At 49.1% G+C, this 16,783-nt stretch overlaps 1 protein-coding gene across 2 annotated transcripts in view; it reads right to left on the reverse strand.

Moving 5' to 3' along the window:
- Positions 1–16,783, reverse strand: part of KDM4A (lysine demethylase 4A) — a 48,802-nt gene that overhangs the window by 7,744 nt on the left and 24,275 nt on the right. For both annotated transcript variants that reach the window (XM_047727344.1, XM_047727343.1), the window contains exons 12-18: positions 12,505–12,625; positions 7,538–7,719; positions 5,986–6,190; positions 5,445–5,521; positions 4,697–4,752; positions 2,942–3,050; positions 2,419–2,604 (exon numbers count right to left, since the gene is read on the reverse strand). In XM_047727344.1, coding sequence (XP_047583300.1) covers positions 2,419–2,604; positions 2,942–3,050; positions 4,697–4,752; positions 5,445–5,521; positions 5,986–6,190; positions 7,538–7,719; positions 12,505–12,625 — 936 coding nt within the window. The remainder of the gene's footprint in view (positions 1–2,418; positions 2,605–2,941; positions 3,051–4,696; positions 4,753–5,444; positions 5,522–5,985; positions 6,191–7,537; positions 7,720–12,504; positions 12,626–16,783) is intronic.

Below are 16,783 nucleotides of genomic sequence, written 5' to 3' on the forward strand. Positions count from 1 at the left end.
CTCCCACATCCAGTTGACAGGACTGGAAAATGGGGACCAAGATCAGTTGGTTTTTCTTTCCCAGGGAGAGACGAGCACGGAAATGAAAATGTAAAAAGGACTAAGGGTGGCAGGTGGACCTGGACTTTTCAGATACCCACACCTCTACAGGGATGCTATGAAACACTAGCATCCCGTTCTCCTCCATAAATGCAGCACCTCCTAAATTCCCGGTCCATACTGTCTTACACGGCCCGCCTAGTTCCCTTACCCCAGACTGTCTCCCAGAAGAGACCTTTGTCACTTCCTTACTGCTGCCTGACACGGACCTATTCCCGCACCCACTCCTGCACACAGCTCAGACACAACAGGGTGGATACTCCTCAGGAGACCCGAGCCCAGGGCCCCAGACACTGCTCCATGCTCATCTCAGCACGAGCTCTACCCTCAGAGCTACAGCACAACAGTCAAGGTTCCCCAGAGGTCCTCAGCTGCTTGTGACCAGGGACTTTAAGGGCCCTGCTGGCTCTTATTCTGAACTTGACCTTGATGCAAATGGTATCCCAGAGCATCTGGTGGCATCCTCTCCAACCACTCTCCCCCGAGTTCCCCAAGCACTGTGCTCTGTCACACTGGCAGCCTTGCTGACCCTCAGCATGTGTGCTGAACAGGCCCACAGCTCAATCTTAGCCCTGCGGGGCCCCTCTACTGGAAATGCTGTTCCCCAGTCAGCTGCACACAGGCCCCCTCACATCCCAGTGTCAACCTATGGACACTGTGGCTTACTACGCCTCTTCCACTCCCCTTATCCTGCTATGTTTTCATCTACCACACTCCTCCCCATCAGATACACTGTATGTTTACATGTCTCTCCCAGTCTTTCGACTACATGTAGCAGGACAGGCTCGGTTTTGCCTGGTTCACTGGAACACTCCCAGCACCGACACGGGAACCTGACATGTTATAAGAGGCGCTCAGTCAGTATTTGAAGGGTGAAAGAGTGAAAGAAATACTCAACGGTCCCCCCTTTTCTCACAGCACCAGGAGTCTACGGCTGCCAATTTAAGGATACGGAGAGCCAATGGCAATCCCCAAGTCACTGTCCTGCCTCCATAACCAAACTCCTGCCCCCTGAGCCCTGAAGGCTCAGCACAACCACACCCACCACCCCTCTAGTCTCTCCCTCACAAAGAATAGCTTCCCTCTTGCTGAGCTCCTCACCCACCTGATCATCTCTTGTGCTCAGTTAAAGATCTTTATGAAAAAGAAGAATCCAGTCAGCCAATAAGGCCTCTGCCATGATGCCACATGGTAGTGACGGGTTTGCTCCTCCAGACCAGTATCTCGTGTCCTGCACTACCGTGCTCACTGTACTGCTGATAGGCTTTATCGCGGCCACTCTTATGCAACTCTAACTTCCCCAACTACAGTCCGGCTCCTGACCGCAAGACCCCATGGCAACTCCGCAGCGTGGGGCACCAATGAACATGACACCAGCGCTGCCTGCCCCAGAGCACACGGCCCCCCTCTGAATCCACTACCAGAGTAACTGTTAAGAAATATGGCTCAAAATCATAATTTTTGAGAAGTTCTCATCTAGCAGGAGAGGACTCAAACTCCCAAGAAGGGCAGTCCAGGGCCTCAACCGCCAGCCCAGCCACATTCCTAGAACCAGTCTTACGTGTCTGTTCTCCTGAGACGTGTTCGCTCTGCTTCTGAAGCCCCGAAAGCCCTCCCTCTCACAATTCCTACTTCCTTTTTTTTTTTAAGATTTTAGTTATTTATTTAACAGAGAGAGATCACAAGTAGACAGAGAGGCAGGCAGAGAGGGGGAAGCAGACTCCCTGCTGAGCAGAGAGCCCGATGCAGGGATCGATCCCAGGACCCTGGGATCATAACCTGAGCCGAAGGCAGAGGCTTAACCCACTGAGCCACCCAGACGCCCCAATTCCTACCTCCTGCTGAAGTCCCACTTCAACTGCCACCTTCTACCCAAACCCTCTCATAACTTGTCTAGCTGGGATGACAGGTAATTTTCTCCAAGTTTCACTATTTAGAGAAGCACAAAAATGTCTACCGTATGCTCATTAATGGCTAAGTCCTCCGAGGTCTCTCCACCAGTTCACACTATCTGCCAAGCCCCCGCTGTGTCCTGGACATGGTATTAGGGAACAGGGGTGCTCCCATTAAGAAGCTAGGGCCCCTCAAGGAGGAGTGGCAAACAAGTACACAGTAATCACAAGGACTCAACCACAAGCAGTCTGGTGCCAGGCAGGGAGCAGAGATGGACCAGGGCTGCCTCTCTGTCCCTTCCTCACCAGCACTCTCCGCAAGGCAGAACGCCAGAGAGCATACTTACCGACACAGTTAATGGACAGCCTGCAGAGAAAATGATCGTAGGGACGGGTAAGAGGATTGCAAACCAGCATCCTCCCTCACCTCCAGACTGGGGATCTTGTGCCGAAAGCAGGTAATGAAGACGACAAAAGGCCAGTCGTCGGGCTGCATCACCACCCCCGCAGCCTGGGCGCAGGTCACGTGGAAGGCGGTCGGGCAGCGGCCGTGAGAACACTGCACGCAGCAGCCGGCGGTCCTTTTCCTCCGCTTCTTGCAGAAGACACATTTCTACAACATGAGGGAGGCAAGCCAGGGACTCCGGGAGCTACCAGCGCCGTCTCCTCTGCCCTTCCCCAGCCCAGATGCACAGAGCCCAATGAGCAACCTTCCTCCCAAAACAAGAGGACACACACACCTCTTCCAAACTCCTATCTGAACACGTTGTGTTCTCATGAAATAGTGTTAACCATACTGTGACTCAGAGACTCTGACCAAAACCAAGGGTAAAAGAGGAACACTGGGTCACGCGGAGGAAAGGATGCCCCCAGAACTGTTACGCTCTCCACCCAGAGACATGTAAATGGGGCAATGATGGACAGAGTCCCCAAACTCATCTCTTCCTTACCAGTTTGAAGCGGGGCAGGGGAATTTTGCTCACATCCACTGGACTTCTTTCGGCAATGTTGACAAACCTTGCTTCCAAAATTGCCACAGCACAAGACACGTGGACCCACCTGCCAAAAGGCAAAGTCTACCTCAGTCACCTCTGGCTCCAAGGTCCTGCGGCCTCCTCATCAAATCTATCAAGAGTCAAGAGCGGGTGGGCCTGCCCACAGTGCTCCGTCCCCGACCCAACATGGCCTCTTACTTCCACCTGCAAGGTCCCCGGGCCCAGCAAGGTAAGAACCAGGAGTGTCTCCACACTGAGTATGGGGATGGGTCCCCAGAAAACTGCCTTGGGTTAGCCCAGGGTTGTGCTTCTCACACCACAAATTCATTCCCAGTCTGCTGCAAAATGGGTACAACCATAGCTAATTGAGTGGGGCAGGTTTCGGGGAGTGAAAACAAATCTGAGAGCTCTATAAAAGACCTCTTTTACCACAGAAGCAGGGTGGTAATGTCTCAAAATGTCTCCCCGTGCGCCCTATCTGCCAGTAGCCATAGATCTCCCCTCTAGGCCTTTACCCAAACTCTTCCCCGGGGCTGAGATAACCTCTCCCTCTGCTCCCTTCATCCACAGCACCCTCACTCATTAAGGTCTGGCCCAGGCCTTACTCTGACGGGTCTGTTCAATGAACACCCTGGGAGAGTTACTATTCTGGACCTTCCGAGAAACTGATGTGCACCATGATGAGAGCCCCTGAAACCAGGCCCAGTGGAAACCTACCACACACAGTGGGGCTTCTGTGCAAGGGAGCCGGAGCAGACTGATTGGGCGCAGCCCCACAAGGGCAGAATCAGGAATATACAGGGAAGGCGGGAGGCTCAAGCAAAGCCACTTCCACTCCAAATAAGGAAGAACCTGCAACAGTGCTCTCTCACAACTATGAGGAACACAGTGGCCTTAAGAAATGGCAGCAAGTGTCTTTAAAGGCGTGGAAGCGACAAGAAGAGTCATCTACCTGGAATGGCACAAAGGGTGGGGGAGGCTCTTGCACTCCAGAAGGGCTCCAGTCCCCATGGGACAGGAGCTGGAAGGAGGATACTCACGACCAGCTGCCCGCTAACTTGTGGGCACCATACCCTACTCAGCCAGCTTTTGCAGAGCAGGCCCTTCATCCATCTCACGCTTCTACCTCTGAACGCATAAGCAGAGACCAGGCACAAAGGGTCAGCTCGGTGAAAAGCTGCTGCCTGCCAGCAACAATGCCCAGACTTCTGTGGATCATACTCCACAGGAGGTGGGCAAGTCTGAGCTCTCCTCCACATCCCGCTCTGCTCCCAAAGGACACGCACCCTCCTTCCGAGAGTAGGTCTAAGCCAGGGTATGTGCCTGTGGACAAGTGCTCACAAGCCCCTGGCTACAGCCACCTCTACACCAGCCCCAGCTACAATAAAGTAACTGTCCTCACGTCCGGCCCCTGGAGCCTCCATATCACCTATGCGGGCTCTCCAAACCTCTGAGTCTGTCTTAGCTCCTTGCAAAGGAAGACATCACTCGTATCTCCTCCTCAGAGAAGCTAGATTGGAAAGGTCTAAGGCTGCTTGGCTCCCCTGGGCATCCCGTTTTTAAAATCAGTCTTGGTGATGCTATTCCAGCTCCAATGATGTGCTTCCCAAGCCCTCCATCAGTCACTGTGACGAACAGCCACTGCCCTCCCAGTGCCTCTCTGCACGCTGCTCCGGAACAGAGCATCAGAGCCGCCACTCGGAAACTCACCTGTCATCATTGGCTCTCTGTAGGGCTCCCCCTCGTAATGAGCACAAACAGCAATCCTGCCAAGAAGGGAGGGGGAGGAAGGGGGGTTACCACCAAGTCATTAACATCCAATCTGCTCTCTCCTTGGCCTCCTTTGGGTAACTGCAGCCTCCACATAAGAAAGCGGCTTACCGGCCATGTGGGGCCTCGCCTACACAGTCCATGTAAGCAGGACTCCCCTACAGGAAGACAGGGAGACCACCCAGGGCTAAAGTACACCAAGTATTCGCTTGACTCAACATAATCCTCTTCGCTGTTCCTGCTAATTATAACTGGAAGCAGTCACCAAGAACACTCTGCTCAAACTGCAGGCATTACAGGGCTCTGCCTGCCTCCTACATAGGTACTGCTAAGTTCCGGGGCAGGGGCTGATGACGAGAAAGCTACCAAAAGAACCATGAGCCCCTTTTGATGACCCAACCCAATAGCGAGATTCTCTGAAGGGACTTACAGCTGGTCCTCAGGAGGACCTCTACGGGGTCCGGACACCATGTAGCTGACACAGCTTCCAGACCCCATTCATGGCCCACCACAGCTGGGCGGCAGCCATGCTGTCCTGGGGATTTATTCTGACAATCTGCCCTCTTTGCCATCACTGTGTACCAGGCACACTGTGCAGACTGCCGGAGACATGAAGTCCACATGAAAAAGCCCGGCCCTGAGCAAAGCCAAGTGTCACAGGGAAGACAAAACAGCGTGGACCACTCACCTCCTCCAGGGCATTAGCTGAACACCGAGAACACATCCAGTCTTCAGAAGCCTTTGCAGGGGGTACCCCGTAACAACCTAACAAGGACACCAAGATGAGCAAATTAAACCCAGAGGCCAGGGTGAGAATGTACACCTGCAACTCCTTTCCATACACTACCAGTGTGAAAGCTGCAACCAAATCTTATAGAAAAACCCCTGAATTCTAGAGTCAGGGACCTAAGGGCTCACCCATACAGCTCCGTGGCCCAAAGTCTCGAAAAGGCAGAGACTGTACATTGCCTGGTTTAAACACGTAGTGAGCAGCACAGACTAATCACCTCCTGGTATCTGAGGCCCAGTGAACAGCACAAAGTAGACCCCAAAGTCAGTGCAATTCCAAGTCCATCAGCAGCAAACTCCCCAACAACACAAGAGCAATCTGCAGTTGAGGGCCTGGGGAGGCCACTGGCAGGTTGGAGGGAGGCCAACATGGGGTGAGACCGGCACTGAGCAAGCCCAGGCGCCTGGGTCAGGTCGCAGGCGACAGGCGAGGCACTCACTGGCGTGGACGCGGACACTGCACTTCTTGCAGGAAACCAGAAGGCTGGTGCCGTCCTCCTCAAGGTAAGGGGTAGAAAGGTTGATGTCGGTGCTGCAGCCAGTGGAGGTGAAGCACATTTCTGGAATCAATGGCTTGGTCCTCTGCTTCTGGACAGCTAGAGCTGCAGTGTTTCCACAGCTCTGACTAAGGCCTCCAAACTCGACCTAAGGAGAGAGAGCAAGTGCATCCCTCAGCGAACACGCGCCCGTGTTCCCAGCTTTCTACCTGCTCTGTCAGCAGAAAGCTGCCTCTCTTACTGGCAGGACTCTGGCTACGGCTCCCGGTGCACAGCCATTATCCCAGGGCTGCTAATTGAAGTTACCGCTAATGACTCAAATTCAATTTCTCACAGCAGCATCAAACAGAGGCCCCTGGGGACAACTGAAAAAAGGGAGTGAGGTAAGAGGCAATTGGGATTTCCATCTTCCCAAACCACGTAGTAATAAAACGCGCTGAGACGTTAGCAAGGTCGTTCTTGCGGGCTCCCCGATGTGCGGCACCGCATGGCTGGCCCCACCCAGGGACAAGACCTGGAGCAGACACTCCTCTTGGACTAGAACAGATGTTCCCCCAGGGCCCACAGCAGCGAGTCACCTGAGCTGCAGCACTGCCACGCGGCTGGACCCCCACCTGGGACTTCCGGATCGGGGTTCCTTTGTAAAGAATGCTACGCCCACGTACTTCCCTTGGCAAACAGCCTGACTGCCAGGATCTGCCGGCTCTATAACCATTCCAAGGACAGGGCCCTAAATATGTCAACCCGAGGCACAGGCCCCTCCTGAAGCTCTGAGACCCACGCAGTGAGGGTCTGCTGACAGCACCACCAGGCCATTCGCCTGTCTCACAGGCAGGGGCACATATATTTCTTCAGCTTTGCATTTTTGTCAATGGAAAGGCACAGCCAGTTACTAATCCAAAATATGTCAGTGCGACGTCCCAGTCTTCGGCAAGCGTCAATCTGGGGCCACGCCAGGCTCAGTGCAGCCAGGCCTCCACAACCACCAGAGGATGCTTCTCCACCTCCCTCCCTGCACCCCCCCACCAGTTCCTTCTGACTATTGCCCGTGTTCACTGTGGCAATGGCAAGAGGACGACAACACTGCGGATCTGGCAGACTGCAGTAAAGAAACGCAGTGCTCCAGACTAGCCGGGACGAAAAACCGCCTGGAAGGAACATGCACCAACCAGAATGCTAAGAGAACAGATTCCTCCGTGAACAGTGTGAATGCCACAGGATGGCCACAGGGCATCCCACCGAGGCTAAGCCACACACACACACACAACACACACCCCGCCACCTCTCTTCAGCAAACCGTTCTCTAGTGAAAACCCACATTGCCGGACTATCTGCCTGGAGAAGCCTGACCAGGAGGACACAGATGAGGCAGAGAGCGCTAGAAGAACAGGCTCTCCCAAGACAACCAGTGACAAGCTCTGTGTACCCACAGTTAAACCTGGCTTCCCTCTGGACTGCTGGGCCTGAGTACACAGAGAGGATAAAGGGGGCGTACCTGATGGTAGGTCTGAAAGATCATACAGACTGCGCAGTGAGGGGCCTGCTGGGCCATGGTCTCATTGAATTCCTTCTCGGCCTCAAAGTTCGGAGGTCGGTTCTGCCATAGTTGACTCAGGGGCTTGGCCCAGGCCTCTGTCTCCTCAGCCTCCTCCTCCGGGGTCAGCTGTTCGGATGACTCTAGAGCCGGAAGCAGAGAACGGGTCAGCACCAGCCCCGCACATCAGCAGCTCTGCCTAGAGAGACAATGAGCTCCCTGGATTCTTGGTCCCAGGTCTGGCCTAAACCTCAGATCCTACCGGTCTGATAAAGGCAAAGGGCAGAAGTGATTTCCAAAAGACTCCTTCAGTACTCAGAAGGTACTGCAGACAGTCCTGCCTGTGCCGCCTTCTCTGGTTAAGCTTTATACCCGAGTGCAGCCCATTCTCCTTTCCCCTGGCAGCTGCCAGCACTCAAATCCTATGCCCGAAAGCAGCACAGTGAGACACAGTCTTGCCAGAAACCATGTTACTTGCTGCCTCCAATGTGCCAGCATGTTGAGTCCTTACCTTTAAGAGTTTCCTCTATAGCTGCACTGAAGGGAAATAAGGAACAAAAATAACAAAGAAATGGCAAGCCTTCCAAGTTTCTACACCATGTGCCTTGGTCAGAACTTTCCAGCTCCCTCAGGAAAGATCTGTGGGGTATCTGCCTTTTCTGGACAGGGATCCCCAACCATCCTGGCTCTGCTCAGAGGATGAGAGTAGACTGCGACCAAGACAAACCCTCTTTCCCAGCCAAAGGATATAGCACCTTGAGTCTAGACCAAGGCCTAGCACACAATGGCCCACAGGACAAATGCGATCCACTTGGGGAACTAAGAATTATTTTTCTATCTTTAAAAGATTAAGGGAAAGAAAGAAAGAAGAGTATGTGACAGAAGGTGAAAAGCCTGAAATATTTACTATGCGGTCTTTCCCAGACCTCTAGTCTGTATGACAAATCTGTATCTCTTCATCACCCTAGCCAGCAGAACATCTGACTCAGCGGGCCTCAGCGCTGCCTGAGGAAGGATAAAGAAAGAGACACACTGCTGAACAGAAAACAAAAAACTGTGCTCGTAAAACAAGATGGAAGGGATAAAAGTGCACACTTTCCAGTTCCCCTTAAATCAGTGAGATGGGCAGAGCCCACCAGATTCCAACAGAAGCAAGGTCAAGGAGGTAGGAAAACACTCTAACTCTAAGATTATGGGTCAATGAAGACAGTCTTTGGTAAAAGGAACCACAAATATTGAAATAAACTAATCCACAGTGTTTCTCCAGATGCTCCCCCAAGTGAGGCAAGTACAAGAGGTTACATTTGGGATGTCCTTCTTTGGCAAATGAGTCCAAAAAAAGGTCCAAGTAGGCAGCACCTGACAGGAGACCAGCTCTGTGCCAGCCACACCACGTGACGCCCTCCATGGGATCACTGTATCATGCTACGTGCGGGCATTAGGAATCCTCAGCTACAACCCCTCCAGTGATCCCACTGCTTCCAAGATAGAACTGCTCTGAAGAGGCCCTGTACAGATCTATGCAGAGCAGCCCAGGAACACTCTGGTACATACCTGCACTAGCTCGCATTTACTTGTTCATTTCTGGCAACTCTGGCTCAGTGTACAAAGTTACCTACTCGGCCTTCATAGTCACGTTGACTCTACTGAGACCTGGCAGGCGCCATGTGTGTGACCTCGGTGAAGTACACTGTTTAACATCGTGAGGCCACTACAGACAACTAAAATCAGCCCCTACGAGCCCCATCGACCAGCCCCAGCCAGGAACCACGGTGCCGAAACCAAAGCAGGTATTTTCCTTACCCTGGCCAAAACAAGAGTGACCAAGATAGAATAGAAGAAACAGAAACAGCCTCCCAATCCAAAAGAAAAACTAACACAGTGACATGCTCTGTTTATAAAACCACGAGTGGCCAAAAATCACCCCACTTAGATGTTAAATGAAACTTGCAGGAATTTTACAGTTTACAAATACAAAACATCATTGAGATGTGCAAATAAGACGTATGTAATTTCATGAGTATTTATGCCTCCATTAAAAAAAACTGGAGGGCGCCTGGGTGGCTCAGTGGGTTAAGCCGCTGCCTTCGGCTCAGGTCATGATCTCAGGGTCCTGGGATCGAGTCCCACATCGGGCTCTCTGCTCAGCGAGAAGCCTGCTTCCCTCTCTCTCTCTCTCTGCCTGCCTCTCCGTCTACTTGTGATCTCTCTGTCAAATAAATAAATAAAATCTTAATTAAAAAAAAAAACTGGATAAGGGGTGTGGGGCACATGCTAGACAAAGAGAGACTAAAGAAACAAAGCTTTGTGATGGGATTGGGAGGGAGACAAACCATAAGAGACTCTTAATCTCACAAAACAAACTGAGGGTTGCGGGGGGTGGGGGGTTTAGGGAGAGGGTGGCTGGGTGATGGAAACTGGGGAAGGTATATGCTATGGTGAGTGCTGTGAAGTGTGTAAACCTGGCGATTCACAGATCTGTACCCCTGGGGCTAATAATACTTTATATGTTAATAAAAAAAATAAAAAATTAATCTTTAAAGAAACAAAGCTTTGAAATGGGTGACCCTGGTTTGGTTTATACTGGTTTAAAGGGAAAAAGCTATAAAACACATTTCTGGGGTAAGCAGGGAAAAATTAAAACGGGCTGAAAATGGGAGAAGATGGGAGAATCCGCTGCTGGATACGGGAGTTTTCATTCCTCCAACTTCTCCGCACTTAAAACAGATCATAAAGAGCAGGAGGCCGTATGTTATGATCTCAACTACATTATTATAAAAAGACATGCATGGATAGATACAATCCAGTATTTGACTAAAAAATCAGGAAGATTAACACACTGAAACATCAAGTGGTCACCTTTGCACAGTAATTCTGTCCACTTTATTTTTTTTTTTAAATATTTTATTTATTCATTGGACAGACAGAGATCACAAGTAGGCAGAGAAGCAGGCAGAGAGAGAGGATGAAGCAGGCTCCTTGCTGAGCAGAGAGCCCAATGTGGGGCTCGATCCCGGGACCCTGGGATCATGACCTGAGCCGAAGGCAGAGGCTTTAACCCACTGAGCCACCCAGGTGCCCCTTCTGTCCACTTTATAACTTTGTTTTTCCAATTGTCTACAACCTGTATTTAGAGCTTCTATAGCACTGGGGCTGGAAATCCTAAAGCTAGGGTGCTGCTACCCGGAGAACCCAAGCCCCCTCTGGGCCAGAGCAAGAGCACAGAAGACTTCCTAAGACTCTGACTCAAGGTCTGGCCTTGAATCTCAAGAGACTTTCCCCACCTACTTATCACAATCCTACCACCGAGGGAAACAGCAGAGGTGGGCACCAGCATCAGATCAGAAAGAGAATGTGGGGCTTGCTTATGGAGCAGAGAGGCTGGTCAGACTCTGGATCTTCCCAGCCAGAACTGGTGCCAGGAAGGATGGGGCAGGGTAAGAAAGGGCCCGGCATTAGGCAATTTTAACAAGGACCTGCCAGAGACTCACCCACGCACTGTCACATTCCTGGAACTCTGAGCTCCAGGCCGCATAAAAAAGACCACACTGAGCTGATGGCAACAACCCTGAGCTTCAGCGATAGACGAAGTTCCCAGTTCCACCCCGATCCCTGCCTTTCCCCTTCTGTCTCCATCACAGGCCCCTCTTCCTGCCCTCCTATCCCAGCCTCTGTCCTCCCCCCGGCAGCCTCACGTACTCCAGGTAAAGGCATCAAACAGACAGTAGCTACACTTGGTCAGCACAGCGTAACACAGTTGTCCCGTGTCAACTACACTTCAAGTAAAAAAAAAAAAAAAAAAAAAAAGTTTTATAAAAATTTTTAATATTTATTTGAGAGAGAGAAAGCAAGCACAGGGGTTGGGGGCAGAGGGAGAACAAAAGGAAAGGAATCTCAAGCAGATCCCGCTGAGTGCAGGGCCTGGCACAAGGCTCTATCCTATGACCCCTGAGATCATGATCTGAGCTGAAATCAAGAGTCGGACACTTAACCAACTGAGCCATCCAGGTGCCCCATCCTGAATAATTTTTTTTAAAAAGGTATCAAACGCCACCTCTGCTTGGCCCCAAGTCTACATCCTCCACAGACACTAAACAAAGGTTTCTAATCCCAACCAAAGCTAGAAGTCAAGGAGGCACTGAACTCAGGTTTCTTCAGTCCCTACCACACTCACAGGTCTACACCCAACCCCCAAATCCAACTGACTTTGTGCTCCCAACACCTTCACTACATCCCTCCCCATCCTTACCACCATCATCCTGCTTCAGACCCTCCCCTGTCTCTCAGAGACCAAGACAAAAGCCCATCTGTTGCCCTCAAAGCCATTCTCAAGAAGCAGTCACTAGCAGCAATCCTTTTAATGTCAGTCTGGCCACTTAAAACTCACTAGAGCAAGGCCTCCCTCTTCAGTCTCCCCCAACCTCACTCTGGCCCCACCCAGCCCCACCCTGACCTGGCCAAAATGAGCAGCTCCCTCTGAATCTCTCTTTGCGCACCCTTCTGTGCTGTTTAACATCTCCTTTCTTTGGATCTGTTTACCTGTCAGTTTGCCCCACTACCTTGTGAGCTTTTGAGGGCATGGACATATCTTAGTTATCTCTGTAGCTACACATTCAGCATTGGGCTTGGCATCATTGACAGAAGTGCTATCCAGAAAAATCAGCCTGTACCTCCTAATAGAGAAAGAGAAAACCCTGTATGCGATCACCCTGTATTAGACACATTACAAGATACACAGACATACAAAGAAATATGATTACAAATTAAGCATCAAGTGAGATCCTGTCCTCTTTGCGGAGTACCTGGGAGAAGAGCTAAGCCACTGGCCCACCGCTGACACTCAGCTGGGCATCCCAATGTCCTGTCACTGCGAGTCCTAATGGGGTGAAACCCTTTCCTCTTCCTGGTGAGGAGGGAAAAACACTTACCATCATCACTGACGCAATCCTGCAACACGAGTGGGTGATGGCGGGGGAGCTTGCTTAAGGGCTGACGACGGCCCTTGGACTTCTTGTTCTCCTCCAGGGAAAACATGTATTCATCTGCCACCTGGGCAAAGCACAAGAAGAGATCAAATTGGTCTTGTCTCCACTTTGGGACATAGCAGAAGTTGGTCTTACAATGAAAGGCAAGGGAAAGAACAGGCACCGAGAGACACAAAGAAATATAAAGCCAAACAGAACACACCTGGCTTTGGAAAAACCAAAATGACAGTACCGTGCAAACTAATCTAAACTAGGATTATGTAAACATTTTAGGGCAAAATTTGTGCCTCGCAAGTGTGGCTCCTGTTCCTCTCAGAAGCAGCCTGAAACAAATGTACAAAAAATAAATGTACTCTTGGGGCGCCTGGGTGGCTCAGTGGGTTAAGCCGCTGCCTTCCGCTCGGGTCATGATCTCAGGGTCCTGGGATCGAGCCCCGCGTCGGGCTCTCTGCTCAGCGGGGAGCCTGCTTCCTCCTCTCTCTCTGCCTGCCTCTCTGCCTGCTTGTGATCTCTCTCTGTCAAATAAATAAATAAAAAATCTTTAAAAAAATAAATAAATAAATAAATAAATGTACTCTACAGGAATGCCACGCCCCCTCCCTTAAGCTCGCAGTCATGAGACTGCGTCTCCCAGAGCCCCAGAGAAACCAGGTGCCCCTTTTCTTGAACCAGAAGGGCAGCAGCACCTGTCACAAAGGGCCAAGAAGCTAGGCCATTGGACTTGTAAAGCTAGAGGACATCCGAAGGGGTGAGGAATAGCTGACCCACTAAAGTAAAATAGGCCAGCCTCTCCTGATGGGCTGTCAAGCCCTCAGCTCTAGCTGATACTGTTCATTCCTCAGTTAGTTTCCTCATGGAAACAGGACAGAGTGCACATCTAAAACTCCAGCCTAGGGGCGCCTGGGTGGCTCAGTGGGTTAAAGCTTCTGCCTTCAGCTCAGGTCATGATCCCAGGGTCCTGGGATCGAACCCCGTGTCGGGCTCTCTGCTCCACAGGGAGCCTGCTTCCTCCCCTCTCTCTCTCTGCCTGCCTCTCTGCCTACTTGTGATCCCTCTCTGTCAAATAAATAAAATCTTAAAAAAAAAAAAATTAAAACTCCAGCCTAGCTACAAAAGCAAAAGTCAATGTAATTAGCGCTGTATTTAGATAATGGCAGAGCAAATGCAATTAGGTTTAGAATGTACAAGACAGAGTCAGTAATACCACATGAGTTTCTTTCCAATCAATGTATTTAAAACTCAGTCATCCTCTCAGAAAAAGCACTTTACAAAGTACAATACCCATTCATGATCAAAATCCTCAATAGAGTAAGTTTAGAGGGAACATAACTCAACATAATTAAGGCCATATAGGAAAAATCCACAGCTAACATCCTCAATGGGAAAAAATAGAGCTTTTCCTCTAAGGTCAGGAACAAGACAAGAATGTCCAATCTCCTCACTTTATTCAACAATACCGGAAGTCCTAGCCACAGCAATCAGACAAGAAATAAAAGGCACCCAAACGGATAAGGAAGTAGTAAAATTTTCACCACTTACAGATGACACAATACCATATACAGAAAACCCGAGATGCCACCAAAAAACTGCTAGAACTGATAAAGGAATTCAGTAAAGTCACAGGATACAAAATCAACCTACAGAAATCTGCATTTCTATACACCAATAATGAAGGAGCAAAAAGAGAAATTAAGAAAACAATCCCCTTTACAATTATGACAAAATAATAAGATACCTAGAAATAAACTTAACCAAAGAAGTGACAGACCTGTACCCTGAAAAATAGAAAACAGTGATGAGGAAAAAAAAAAATTAAAAAAAAAAAACCACTGATGAAAAAAAATTGAAGGCAACACAAAGAAATGGAAAGGCATTCATTCCATGCTCATGAATTGGAAGAGGAAACACTGTTAAAATGTCTACACTACCCAGAACAATCTACACAGTTAATGTAATCTCTATCAAAATAGCAAGAGCATTTTTCACAGATCTAGAACAATCCTCACATTTGAATGGAACCACAAAAGACCCCTAGTAGCTGAAACAATTTTGAAAAAGAAAAAGCTAGAGGCATCACAATTCCAGACTTCAAGTTATGTTACAAAGATGCTATAATCAAAAGAGTATGTTAATGGCAGACAGACTCACAGATCAATGGCACAGAAAATCCAGGAGTAAACCCACAACTATATAGTCAACTAAGATTCAACTAATTAATAACATAAGTATATGCCACAGGGAAAAGAGTCTCTTCAACAAATGGTGTTTGGAAAACTGGACAGCCACAGGCAAAAGAATGAAACTGGACCAATTTCTTTTATCAGACACAAAAATTAATTCAAAATGCATTAAAGACCTAAATGTGAGACCTGAAACCATAAAAATTCTAGAAAAGAGCACAGGCAGTAATTTCTCTGACATTGGTTGCAACAACTTTTTTCTAGATAGGTCTCTCCTGAGGCAAGGAAACAAAAGCAAAAATAACCAATTGGGACTACAGCAAGCAAAATAAAAAGCTTCTGCACAGTGAAGAAAACAATCAACAAAACTAAAAGGCAGCCTACGGAATCAGAGAAGACACTTACAAAAAATATATCCGATAAAGGGTTAGTATACAAAATACATAAAGAACTCCTATGACACAAATACCCAAAACCCAACAATAACCCAAAACCAAATAATCCAATTAAAACTGAGCAGAAGACAGGAGAACAGACATTTCTCTAAAGAAAACACCCAAATGGCCCACAGACACATGACAAGATGCTCAACATTACTCATCATTACGGAAATACAGATCAAAAGCATGACAAGGTATCACTTCACACCTCAGTATGGCAAAAATTAACACAAGAAACAGGTATCGATGAAGACATGGAGAAAAAGGAACCCTTTTGCTGTTAATGGGAATGCAACTGGTGCAGCCACTGTGGAAAACAATATGGCAGTTTTTAAAAAAATTAAAAACAACATTACCTAACAACCCAGTAATCTGCTTATTTACCCAAAAAATCTTTTAAAAATACTAATTCAGAGACCCCTAGGTGCTCAGTCGAGTTAAGCCAGGCTAAACCAACAATTTCCCAAGTGCACATCAAGAAGGCCCCTCGGGGTGCCTGGGTGGCTCAGTCGTTAAGCGTAGGCTCAGGTCGTGATACCAGGGTCCTGGGATCGAGCCCTGCACCAGGCTCCCTGCATCAGGCTCCCTGCTCAGCAGAGAGTCTGCTTCTGCCTCTCCCTCTGCCACTCCCCCTGCTGAAGCGCTCTCTCTGTCAAATAAATAAAATCTTTTAAAATAAAAAGCTCAAGAGCCTCCAACCAAAACAGCCCTGCTTTTGATTTATACTTTTTTTTTGAAAAGATTTTATTTGAGGGACGCCTGGGTGGCTCAGTTGGTTAAGCAGCTGCCTTCGGCTCAGGTCATGATCCCAGCATCCTGGGATCGAGTCCCACATCGGGCTCCTTGTTCTGTGGGGAGCCTGCTTCTCCCTCTGCCTCTGCCTGCCACTCTGTCTGCCTGTGCTCGCTCTCTCTCTCTTTGACAAATAAATAAATAAAATCTTAAAAAAAAAAAAAGATTTTATTTGAGAGAGAGAGCAGCGATCACGCTCGAGAGAGCATGAATTGTACGCAGAGCAGAGGGAGAGAAGCAGACTCCCCACTGAGCAGGGAGCCTGATGTGGGGCTCAATCCCAGAACCCTGAGATCAAGACCTGAGCTGAAGGCAGACACTTAAACGACCAAGCCCTCCAGGCCGCCCCTGATTTATACTTTTTAAATGAGTAAGATTTTACTTAAAGAAAGGGTTCTTGGGCTGAAACAAACTGGAAAACTAGACCATTAAGTTTATTTCACAGAGCTACCATGGAAAAAAATAATAACTTTAGAGACAGGCACTCCCACCATACTAACAAATTACATACAACAATGTGCTCACGTACATTTTGAAACAAGAACAGACTATAAAGGCACCTGAGTAGTGCAGCGGTTAAGCATTCAACTACTGGTTTCTGCTCAGGTTGAGATATCAGGGTCATGAGATGGAGCCTTGTGGCGAACTCTGCGCTCAACACAGGGTCTACTTCAGATATTCTCTCCCTCTGCCCCTAATTCCCTCCCCTCACCACCATGCACATGCGTGCTCGCTCTCAAATAAATAAAATATATATTTTTAAATATTTTATTTATTTGACAGAAAGCACGAGCGCACAAGCAGGGGGAG

Source organism: Lutra lutra, chromosome 4 (genome assembly GCF_902655055.1).
Source record: "Lutra lutra chromosome 4, mLutLut1.2, whole genome shotgun sequence".
Classification (NCBI taxonomy): Eukaryota; Metazoa; Chordata; class Mammalia; order Carnivora; family Mustelidae; genus Lutra; species Lutra lutra.